This window comes from Littorina saxatilis, linkage group LG6 (genome assembly GCF_037325665.1).
Source record: "Littorina saxatilis isolate snail1 linkage group LG6, US_GU_Lsax_2.0, whole genome shotgun sequence".
In the NCBI taxonomy this organism is placed as follows: Eukaryota; Metazoa; Mollusca; class Gastropoda; order Littorinimorpha; family Littorinidae; genus Littorina; species Littorina saxatilis.
In genome coordinates this window covers 11,403,565-11,415,713 of record NC_090250.1, presented here as the reverse complement: position 1 = coordinate 11,415,713, position 12,149 = coordinate 11,403,565, and the positions used below count along the sequence as shown (strand labels likewise).

The 12,149-nt window shown below is 41.3% G+C and overlaps 1 protein-coding gene across 1 annotated transcript in view; it reads right to left on the bottom strand.

Moving 5' to 3' along the window:
- LOC138968522 (uncharacterized) overlaps positions 1-2,030 on the bottom strand; it is a 156,380-nt gene extending 154,350 nt beyond the window's left edge. The window contains exon 1 of the mRNA XM_070341101.1: positions 1,763-2,030. Coding sequence (XP_070197202.1) covers positions 1,763-1,879 — 117 coding nt within the window. The 5' untranslated portion in view covers positions 1,880-2,030. The remainder of the gene's footprint in view (positions 1-1,762) is intronic.
- Positions 2,031-12,149: the final 10,119 nt, after the last annotated feature.

Below are 12,149 nucleotides of genomic sequence, written 5' to 3'. Positions count from 1 at the left end.
GAAATACAAGAAATATACCTAGAGTACATTTACAGAGACAAAGAAGGGAGGTCATGGGATATATATATATATGTATATATATTTTATTTTATTTACGAGGATTTATATCGCGCACGTATCTCACCACACAAGGCGACTCAAGGCGCATGTCTACCTATTAATGCCGTGTGAGATGGAATTTTTTACACAATATCACGCATTCACATCGGCCAGTAGATCAACAGCCTATAGGCGCTGCATCCACCTTTCACGGCCTATATATATATATACATAACAAAGGATGAAACAGTAGAACAGTAGTTTTCCTCACTGAATGTCTTCGTCGGCTTACATATATATATATATATTAAAACAAAGGCAAAAGCTATACGCACTCCGAGTGTATACAGGATCGATGAGTCTGTATACACTCCTGCAATGAAAACCTCTGTTACAAATCTGTAGCCAATGAAATGCCCCCTAACAAGTCGTTAGGAAGTAGCCAATGAAAAATCAGTCTGACGTATGGACTTCCGCTATCTCTTTTTTGGAGTATCGAGGGTTGGCAAATACAGTGATGGCACTAATATTTTTTCAAACTGGTACACAAACTTTTATGATGAAAACTATCCAGAAAAAAAAGGTAGGCTGGTCATTGAAACCAGTAGGAGTCCAACTGTACTGGTTTTGTTGTTTTACCAGTGAAAAAAAAAGGCAGTCAATTATTTTCTGGTATTTTCTCATTTCAACCGGTAAAACACCGGTAATTACCAGTTAACGCCAATACTAAAATAATGTACATTCACATTGTATACAACCGTTTCTAGGTTGATACACACTCCAAGTGTGTTCCAAACTCCGACAATAAACTGCCATAAAGCATCCGTTTCGTGTGTGTGTTTGTTTTTGTCTGCGTTTGTTCCCAGCATACTTTGATACCATGAATCAAAAGTGGAGCGTACCTATGGAAAATGGCGTTGAATGACGCTCCGAGTGTTGATGCGGTTCAGTGTCGAAAATGTGAAAATATAATCTACGTCAAAGCAAAGGCCATGCAGCATCAGATTCTTCTTCTTCTTCTGCGTTCGTGGGCTGAAACTCCCACGTACACTCGTGTTTTTTGCACGAGTGGAATTTTACGTGTATGACAGTTTTTTACCCCGCCATTTAGGCAGCCGTACGCCGTTTTCGGAGGAAGCATGCTGGGTATTTTCGTGTTTCTATAACCCACCGAACTCTGACATGGATTACAGGATCTTTTTCGTGCGCACTTGGTCTTGTGCTTGCGTGTACACACGGGGGTGTTCGGACACCGAGGAGAGTCTGCACACAAAGTTGACTCTGAGAAATAAATTTCTCGCCGAACGTGGGGACGAACTCACGCTGACAGCGGCCAACTGGATACAAATCCAGCGCGCTACCGACTGAGCTACATCCCTGCCCTCAGCATCAGATTGTTTTCGTTTCTTTGTACTCTTATAATCAACTAATCTGCGTTCCTATCGCAAAGTGGTGTCGAATGGGAAATTCGATTCCCAACAGGAAATTAAAGCCGGAGTGTATACAGTGGTCAGGTACGTGTTGTACACACTCTGAGTGCATATAGCCAGTGCGTAAAACAAATACTGGATGACGAAACAAAATAGCTAAGGCAAAACAAGCAGGTCAGTTAGAAAGTTCAGATGTTCTCTCAGTCTTTCTCTCTCGCACCCTATACTTTATTTATATGATCATGCACACGAATGCAGAGTAAGGTGTCATTCTTCCAAAAGCGAGGCATTACCTCTTTGAAGGCATAGGGGAGACCCAAAACACCAGCTCCGATGAAGGCGATAAAAATGTTGGCGAATATCTTCACTGGGTGGCTGGACCCAGACCCTGCAGCTGACCCACCAGCCATACTTGGTGTTCACACAGAATGTTCTGACGTTGGCAGCTCTTCGTTCGGTAGGTCAAGCTCACAAATCTGACCTCCCAGTGTCAGTATCATTTCAAAAGTTGTCAGCAGAACAAAAAGTTACCTCGCGTACGTGGAAGGCACATCTATAAACAGGGGAGATGACTTGTCAAGACAACGGAGTGCAGCCCCTTGGCCTTGCCACCCAAACCTCGTCTGCAGACTGTGAGCGAGTTTTCGCGAGGAACAGGGTTGAGCTACGGTAGGGTCACTGCGCATGTCTGGTTTTTTTCTTCGCGGAAACGCTGTTGCGGTCCGACTAAACTACGCGCCAGCACGCGCTAGCACGCGCTAGCACGCGCCAGCACGCGCTACCTTTAACCATAGCACTTATATACTTTATTTTTATATTTCTAGTTAGTTCATCGTCCATTCTCACATAATACAAAATTTCAAACTTCAATGATGAAAAATACGGAAGTTATGACGAGTTTAAGGAGAGCTAATGCACTACTCTCAAATCCGACGATTTCTCTATGATTGACTAAACAGCGTGCTACCACTTTGAAGTAGACGCTACCCAGTGATCCATAACACTTACATAATTTATTTTTATAGCCTACATAGTTCATTGTCCATTCTTACATAATACAAAATTTCAAGCTTGAGTGTTGAACATTTCAGTAGTTATGACGGGTTTTAGGCGAGCTAATGCGCTACTCTCAAATCCGACAAAATCCGGCAGTGACTAAAACTGCGCGCTACCAATTTTAAGTGGACGCTACTGAGATTCATAGCTGTTATATAATTTATCTGTATGTTTCTAGTCATTCCATTGTTAGTTCTTACATTATACAGAATTTCAAACTTCAGTGATAAAATTTACGATAGCTAAGACGCGTTATAGGAGAGCTATCCTAAGGCCGTGGCTCCATGTCCGACAATCGTCGGATTTGAGAGTAGTGCATTAGCTCTCCTTAAACTCGTCATAACTTCCGTATTTTTCATCATTGAAGTTTGAAATTTTGTATTATGTGAGAATGGACGATGAACTAACTAGAAATATAAAAATAAAGTATATAAGTGCTATGGTTCAAGGTAGCGCGTGCTGGCGTGCTAGCGCGTGCTGGCGCGTGCTGGCGCGTAGTTTAGGCGGACCCCGCTGTTGGGTTGTGTCCAGTCGCGTCCCTTGCAACAAGATGGCGACAAGCGCGTTACGGATTTACTTCTTCTTCTTCTTCTTTCTTGATGTGGACTGGGTTCATTCGAACGTCTGTAGTCCAGCGGCGGAGTACTGAGTAATTGGTTACTGGTGGTGGGTGACCCAATAACTCCGAGAAGATGGTTAAAAGTATAAAACTATTTACACGAAGAGCTGCATGTTGTGGAGAGTTGATGGACGACGATGATGAACAAGCAGTACTGTTTTATTGTTGATGTGAATGTAATGCCAAAACATCGAACTATCGATTCGAACGTCAATGAAGAAGTGAGCGTGAAAATCGAGCGCAAAACAGCCGGGTAAAAGTTCAGGGCGCTAAAGTACATTTGAGCCGAAATCGCACCCAAACTCCTGTTGACCTCATTTCTTCCCAAAATAAACATCACTGCTAAAATAAAATGCATTAAAACCAAGACAGTATCCAACCCAGTATCCTTAATTTTTGAAAGGCTAAGTGATTTACAACAAATGTCTTCTCACAATCCGTAACTTTGTCAAAAAATATTTGCAGAAGTTTCTCACCTCGCCTTGGCAGCCATCTTGGAACTGGAGAGACCCTCCAGCAAGCAAGGTTGAAAGTTGGTTAACCGGTGACGTCACTCCAGTCGTACCGGACCGAGTTTTAGCGACCTCCGGTTCGACTCGAGTCACCTTAGTTGACGCTAAAACTCGCTCTGTACACCTAGCTCCATCCCCGGCATACGGTACACCCATTTCTATCCCCCGCACGCAGAAGCAAATTTGTGATATCACACAAAAATGGCTCCTGAAGGTATGCTTGAGACAGATCACATTATTTGTTATGGTTATTCTAAAGCAGAATTGTCTGAGATTATTTAAATAAAAAAATTAAAAAATACTGTACTCACGTGTTTGACGAAGACGAAACGAATAACAAATCACAACGTTTCGACCACTGAGGACCACTCTGGCACAAAACACATAAAACAAGTCGCGTAAGGCGAAAATACAACATTTAGTCAAGTAGCTGTCGAACTCACAGAAGGAAACTGAACGCAATGCAATTTTTCAGCAAGACCGTATACTCGTAGCATCGTCAGTCCACCGCTCATGGCGAAGGCAGTGAAATTGACAAGAAGAGCGGGGTAGTAGTTGCGCTGAGAAGGATAGCACGCTTTTCTGTACCTCTCTTCGTTTTAACTTTCTGAGCATGTTTTTAATCCAAACATATCATATCTATATGTTTTTGGAATCAGGAACCGACAAGGAATAAGATGAAAGTGTTTTTAAATTGATTTCGACAATTTAATTTTGATAATAATTTTTATATTTTTAATTTTCAGAGCTTGTTTTTAATCCAAATATAACATATGTATATGTTTTTTTAATCACAAAATGATGGAGTATAAGATGAACGTAAATTTGGATCGTTTTATAAAAAAAATATTTTTTTTACAATTTTCAGATTTTTAATGACCAAAGTCATTAATTAATTTTTAAGCCACCAAGCTGAAATGCAATACCGAAGTCCGGGCTTCGTCGAAGATTACTTGACCAAAATTTCAACCAATTTGGTTGAAAAATGAGAGCGTGACAGTGCCGCCTCAACTTTCACGAAAAGCCGGATATGACGTCATCAAAGATATTTATCAAAAAAGTGAAAAAAACGTCTGGGGATATCATTCCCAGGAACTCTCATGTCAAATTTCATAAAGATCAGTCCAGTAGTTTAGTCTGAATCGCTCTACACACACACACAGACAGACACACATACACCAATACCCTCGTCTCGATTCCCCCCTCTACGTTAAAACATTTAGTCAAAACTTGACTAAATGTAAAAAGAAGAAGACAGACGACAGAACAGAAAGAAGATCTACAGTTTAACGGTTCACATATTACGACTCACAAACCAAAACACGGATAGATGAGCCAAATGTCACATGATGGATAGATATATATGTGGTGTTTCTTTTGGTTTGTGAGTCGTAACATGTGAACCGTCAAACTGTAACAAACAGGGCTCTCAGGCGTGGTGTGTCGGCCACGCGCTATCAGTAAGGCTAAGATGTGAACGTATCTTGGGGACTTGGCAGCATGTGTTTTTCTGGGTTTTGTAGTGCTAGGGTTTTTCTTTCTTTTTTTAGTGGCTTTTCTGTTTTTATTATTAGAGCTGTTTTTACATTTAGTCAAGTTTTGACTAAATGTTTTAAGAGAGGGGGAATCGAGACGAGGGTCGTGGTGTATGTGTGTGTGTGTGTGTGTGTGTCTGTCTGTGCGTGTGTGTGTGTAGAGCGATTCAGACTAAACTACTGGACCGATCTTTATGAAAATTTTACATGAGAGTTCCTGGGAATGATATCCCCGGACGTTTTTTTTCTTTTTTTCGATAAATACCTTTGATGACGTCATATCCGGCTTTTTGTAAAAGTTGAGGCGGCACTGTCACACTCTCATTTTTCAATCAAGTTGATTGAAATTTTGGCCAAGCAATTTTCGACGAAGGCCGGACTTCGGTATTGCATTTCAGCTTGGTGGCTTAAAAATTAATTAATGACTTTGGTCATTAAAAATCTGAAAATTGTATAAAAAAAAAATATTTTATAAAACGATCCAAATTTACGTTCATCTTATTCTTCATCATTTTCTGATTCCAAAAACATATATATATATATATTATATTTGGATTAAAAACAAGCTCTGAAAATTAAAAATATAAAAATTATGATCAAAATTAAATTTTCGAAATCAATTTAAAAACACTTTCATCTTATTCCTTACTATCCTTCTCAGCGCAACTACTACCCCGCTCTTCTTGTCAATTTCACTGCCTTTGCCACGAGCGGTGGACTGACGATGCTACGAGTATACGGTCTTGCTGAAAAATTGCATTGCGTTCAGTTTCCTTCTGTGAGTTCGACAGCTTGACTAAATGTTGTATTTTCGCCTTACGCGACTTGTTTCCTGTTATCTTTATTGAAGTAGCAAAGAGTAGTTTTTCTGAAGATTGAAGAAGAAGTTTTTGTTAAGTGTAAAACCCTTTTTGCCTCCAAAGTTCCCATCGTATTCCCACCAACATCGTATGGAATAAAAGAACCTGTTATTGAAACCTGTGTTATCTTGTTTTAGTTTTTTTATTTTAACGAGAAGGGGGGCACACGGTTACACACGCTGCATTTAAGTTTGTACTCTCTATCTCTTTCACCTGTCTCTGTTCGTTGAATTTAAATGCTGTGTGTTCTGCTTGTTCGTTTTGTCTCTCAGCGTTGAATTTAAATGCTGTGTGTCTTGCTTGGTCGTTTTGTCTCTCGGCGTTGAATTTAAATGCTGTGTGTCATGCTTGCTCGTTTTGTCTCTCGGCGTTGAGTTTAAATGCTGAACGTTTGGCATGATCGTTTCGTCTTTCAGTGTTGAATATACGTGCTGTTGTCATGTCAGTCTTGTGTGTAAAACAGGAATGAGATACTAGAAGACGTAAGTAAAGAGCCGTAGGTGCTAATTACAGAGTTGGGTAGCTATTGCTAGGTAAGGTTAAGGATTATGTGATGCTTTGTTTGATTTTTTTCTGAATTGTTTTTCATGTATCATAGTGTAAATAAAACCTTGTAACTGTTCCTATGAGTTATGGTGAATAACAAGGCTGTACGTAAGAGACTCAGGTGAGCGTGAACATGCGTGTGTCGGTGAAAGAACGTAAGTGTGTGATCGTGAGCTTGCTTTTATGTCATGTGTAGTAATAACTTCTGCCTCTCCTGTAATACTATGGTGTTAGGTGTTTGTATTCGGAGGCTATCGTAGGGTCACACTCTCAGCCACATCAGTATAACATCAGACGAATGTCTATCACTAAGTTTATTAATTAATATAGAGCATAAGATATAAGCAGCATACAGTAACAGAGCTGAGCACAGAGTGAAACTCATTAGCATAAGGATGCTGTGCTGGAAGAAGTTTAGGGTGCACAATGTACTCTTATTCTAACTGATGATACCAGACCGTGGGAAGAGGTCTGAGAGATAACAGTCAGGAGAGGCTGGGTGGGGGCACAGTTGATAGTACTACATCCCCTCTCTTTTGGAAAGCAAGTATAACACACTGTACAAATCTTGAACATACTGTCACTTCTTACTAAGTAACATATGATAACCTACAACCACAAAAGATATATTATCAACACCAAGGGTGATAGGAACTGTTCTTAGACTCTTTTCACGAGAGTCGTGGTTGCAGTGGCCGAGGACACAGAAACGCTACTATAGCAAGTGTCTTGGAAGCTGGTGGTGCTGGTTGGCATTGATTGTTCAGTTCTCTATATCAGTGTCACAGATAGTAGAGTACTTTCTTGAAACCACGAGAAAGTAATGTCTGGAGGAGTCACACAGTACTTTGACTTTGTTCAGTCAGTTCTTTGACTTTTTTCTTCTTACCAGTTTGTTTCAACTACGGTTAGAAAATTACATTGAGGTTAAAGATTGACTATACACATACTACTTTCTACACATAAAACAACATAAACAAGAGGCGAAGCCTTCAAGGCTCACGTAAGAAATCGACAAACAGTAACACAAACTCAATCACTCCGTCACACATACACACACACACACACACACACACACACACAGTAAGCATAGGTGACACTGTGCAAGAAAGCGAGACACTAGATCTAGATCTAGCCTACTTAAGCCTGTCCTTAATTGAGCCCGTAGTCGACTGCACGAAGCTTCGCAAAGTCTTAATACCAAAAACCCGCAGCTACGGCGTGGTACTTTGACCCCAACATCGCTTCTCAAGTTTTGACATGCGAAGCTTCGCCGTAGCTCGCAACGAAGTTTTTTTGTTTTTTTTTGTAAGAAGAGTGCTTTTTGATTGAAGATGGACGACGAAATCAGACTCAATACCATAGTGAAGAATGCACTTATCGACTTTGGTCGATATCGACTTTGGTCGATATCGACTAACCTCCTATCTGTATTATTTCATACTGCGATGCATTGACATGTCGAATGAAACTCGAAATCCCAGCGCTCACGCCAACTGGTCCCGGCCGTGCTCAGTCAACGAAACGAGAACACATACAATTAACTTACGTCATCATCAAGTACGTAAAGTACAATTTGTGACGTAAAGTACTCAGAAAGAAGCACACCACGCGCTGGTCGAGACTACGTGCATGCGCTTTCTGACTAATAAGATTTGAGACGCCAAGACATGAAAAGATAACTCTCTTTTCCGCCATAGTGCCTTCCAACTAGTCTCGGCCCGCTTAAAATAATGAGCCAAAATGACCGAGACTTTCAGTAATTCCTTCGCGTGACGTCTTACGCCATAATGTGACGTCTTCAAATGACGAAATGTTAAAGTTTCTACCACAGACATACACACGGCAGGCACAAACGCACAAACACACGCACAAACGCACAGACAGACAAAGTTACGATCGCATAGGCTACACTTACGTGAGCCAAAAATACACATTGACAACACTTCACATGTGTCTGCGTGTGAGGATTGTATTGTTGTGTGATTATAAATGTATGTATGTAAAACATGTAAAACACATTGCGTATGTGTGTTAAAGTCTCCTCTTCTTCAGGAAAACTTGCTGTCTTCATGCATGCTCTTCTTTCTTCTTTCTTGCAAATACTTCTGTTAGCTACATTGTTTGAATGAGTCGCTGTGGTTGTTGTGTGTGTCTGTTGGATCGTCGAAGGGTTAGTGGAACTGTCGACTTGGTGTTGTCACAGCGTTGAGGTGTGTTGTTCACAGGTTGTGGGGTGTCTAGGCGAGGCGGTTTGAGGCTGGCATCTTGTTGATGGTCTGCCCAGGTGAGGCGTTTCTGCGTGGTTGTCCAGTCATTCTATGAATTCAACCATAGGAACCTCAGAATTATTGCAAGATTTGCTCTGTGAAGCTTTTTTTTTAATGGTTTTATGTTACCGCTACAACATACAAAAGATCTAGGAAAATATAACTTACCATTTCAAAAGTAGGTCAGGTCAAGGTCAAGCTTACCTTTTTTCCCGAATAGCAAGCCGTGTGCGCACTTTGTAGACCAAGTAATCCATATTTTTGGTTAATGTTTCCAGGTTTGGCATCACGAATGCTTTCACACGATGATGATAATGATAATATTTTTTGGTATCGTTTAAACAAATTAAAAAACACGACTTTGTGTTAATGTTTTAGTAATAACTAAGAAAGACTTATCCTACTCACAGCTTGTGACTGTCTTTAGTTATTTATGTCTTGATGTAGGCTGCTCATCGGGTCTTTTGATTGATACAGTTGCACTTTGAAATAGAATTGAAGAGGCTGAAAAAAGGCCGAGTCAGATTTGTATGACCTTGTTCTGAAGCAGTCCACTCAGTCTCTGCACAAATATCACCTTAAGACTTGCAAGTTTCCTTTTGAAGCACAATGTCAGTTCTGTGCGAAAAAGGCAATGAAATGCACACATTGTACGATTGATGTCTATTTGCTGCTGAATTAGCATCTTTGTACACAAGACAAAGCAACTTATTTCTTATATGCACGAACATATCACGTGCCCTGGACCCTGTATCTCTTTTAGTCGTCTGTGTCATTCTCGTCTGCGCACATGACATAAGCGTTGGAACATTCAAGCCCATGGCATTCACCACAAGCAGAGGAGCAATCCAGACCGTGTTTCCTACAACTGCAGCGCTTGGTATCACAGTCAGATTTGCAGTTGCATCTGACGACTGACAGCAGCTTGGAAGGTGCTGGAGGGAGATCAGTGGTACAGGGTACCAGGTTGTCTCCAGCTGTCTTCCAGCCCCAATCTTGAGGTTCCAAGAAAAGTTCCTGCCCACTCTTGTACTTGTAGATACACACGAAGACTGTGGTATTTTGCTGCAGCAGACGTTGGAGGAAGACAATGCACTTGTAAAAACGAAGTTCCCACTGCAACTTTCGTGCAAAACATGTTGTACCTCAAGTCATCCAGGCAGTCGGGAGATGTTCCATCATAAAGTGAGACAAGTATTTTCTCCCCAGCTTCAGTGATGTTGCTCGGTGTACAGTCTGTAAGAAACATGGAAGCCAGACTCTTGAGTTCTTTAGATCTCTGAAATTTGCGAAATACACTTCGCTTGCCTACTCCAAATGGCCTTGACGTTGTGTCGCAACCACTGACAGCATGGATGACTGGTAGGACTTGGCATAGACTGCCAAGACACCTCCTGGTATGCCTGATATTCCACAGCTTGACTGTCTTGGTACTTGTCCTGTGGCTTGGTTCCAAAAAGATGTCATGATGGTTGTCCGAGGCATGGTGACAAAAGAGAACCAGCAAATCAGTGTCGTCTCCTACAACAATAGTAACCTGTGTCTGTGAACTCTCTAGAGCCTGAGCAACTATCATGCAGTCTGCATCTCCGTCAGCACACACCGTCGGACACAAGTTTGCAGCCAGGGCTTCAGAGAGGAGGTTAATGAACCGCTGCTTGTTCTTCTTGTTGGAGAGAAACACATCCTTTCTTGCCCGCAATGACATTTCCGGCTTGAAGACGACTTCAGGGCCCGTATGCATGAACTGGAAGTCAGAAACACTGGAAGTAGAGGCCTCTTTTGAAAGTGGGAACTCCCGAAGTTAACTTTCTAACTGTTCCCTATGCATGAACGCCGTAATGCTGACTTCGAGAGTATTCGTTCAAGGTCGCGAAAATTGGGGGAATCCCAACTAGTACATGAGTTTGTTAACGGTAAGCTTGGCGACCAGAAGAAACAAGTCTCATCGCGAGTTCAAAAGGGCGGACGTTGAGCGCGCTGTAGTACTAACAGCGTTATTGCTGTTGTTTTTTGAATGGTTAAACGAAAGGGTCGGTTCAAACCTGTGATGATTGTCTTGGAATCGAATGACTGCCTAGCTATGACAATGACTTTGTTGACCTGAATGTTAGGGAGAAAAATAAATGATTATGTTGAACCTTTTTTTCTCCTTTTTACATTTAGTCAAGTTTTCACTAAATGTTTTAACATAGAGGGGGGAATCGAGACGAGGGTCGTGGTGTATGTGCGTGTGTGTGTGTGTGTGTGTGTGTGTGTGTGTGTGTGTGTGTGTGTAGAGCGATTCAGACTAAACTACTGGACCGATCTTTATGAAATTTGACATGAGAGTTCCTGGGTATGATATCCTCAGACGTTCTTTTCATTTTTTTGATAAATGTCTTTGATGACGTCATATCCGGCTTTTCGTGAAAGTTGAGGCGGCACTGTCACGCCCTCATTTTTCAACCAAATTGGTTGAAATTTTGGTCAAGTAATTTTCGACGAAGCCCGGACTTCGGTATTGCATTTCAGCTTGGTGGCTTAAAAATTAAAAATCTGAAAATTGTAAAAAAAAAGTTTTTTTTATAAAACGATCCAAATTTACGTTCATCTTATTCTCCATCATTTGCTGATTCCAAAAACATATAAATATGTTATATTTGGATTAACAACAAGCTCTAAAAATTAAATATAAAAAAATTATTATCAAAAATTTTTTTTCGAAATCAATTTAAAAACACTTTCATCCTATTCCTTGTCGGTTCCTGATTCCAAAAACATATATACTAGCGGAAAAAAGTTAAGGACGGTTCACACACGCAATCACAGCAAAAGAACGAATGAACATATCGTACGGAAATTTGGAACACGTTTACTTCAGTCAATGTGCAACGCAACTGCAAAATTTGGGTTTATTTCATCGAGCCGATTCGGTTATTCATGTCCACAAACAGCAGAGGGGTCACAAATAAACATAACAAGTCTTTCATGAGGTCAATAATGGGTGTGTCCGCCACGTTTGCGCTCAAGTTCACCACACCTTGACCGCATAGAGTTCATAAGCTTCGTGAAAAAGGCCTGTGGAATGGCCTGCCACTCCTGTTAGAGCATCTGCAGCAGCTGCTGCAGGTTTCTGGGAGGCTGGTGGTTGGCCCTCACCTGCCTGTCCAGTTCGTCCCATACATGCTCTATGGGGTTCATGTCTGGCGAACAGGCAGGGAAATCCATCCTGACGACCCCGGTTTGCTGGATGTAGTCGTTGACAAGCCTGGCCCTGTGAGGAGTAGCATTGTCATCCTG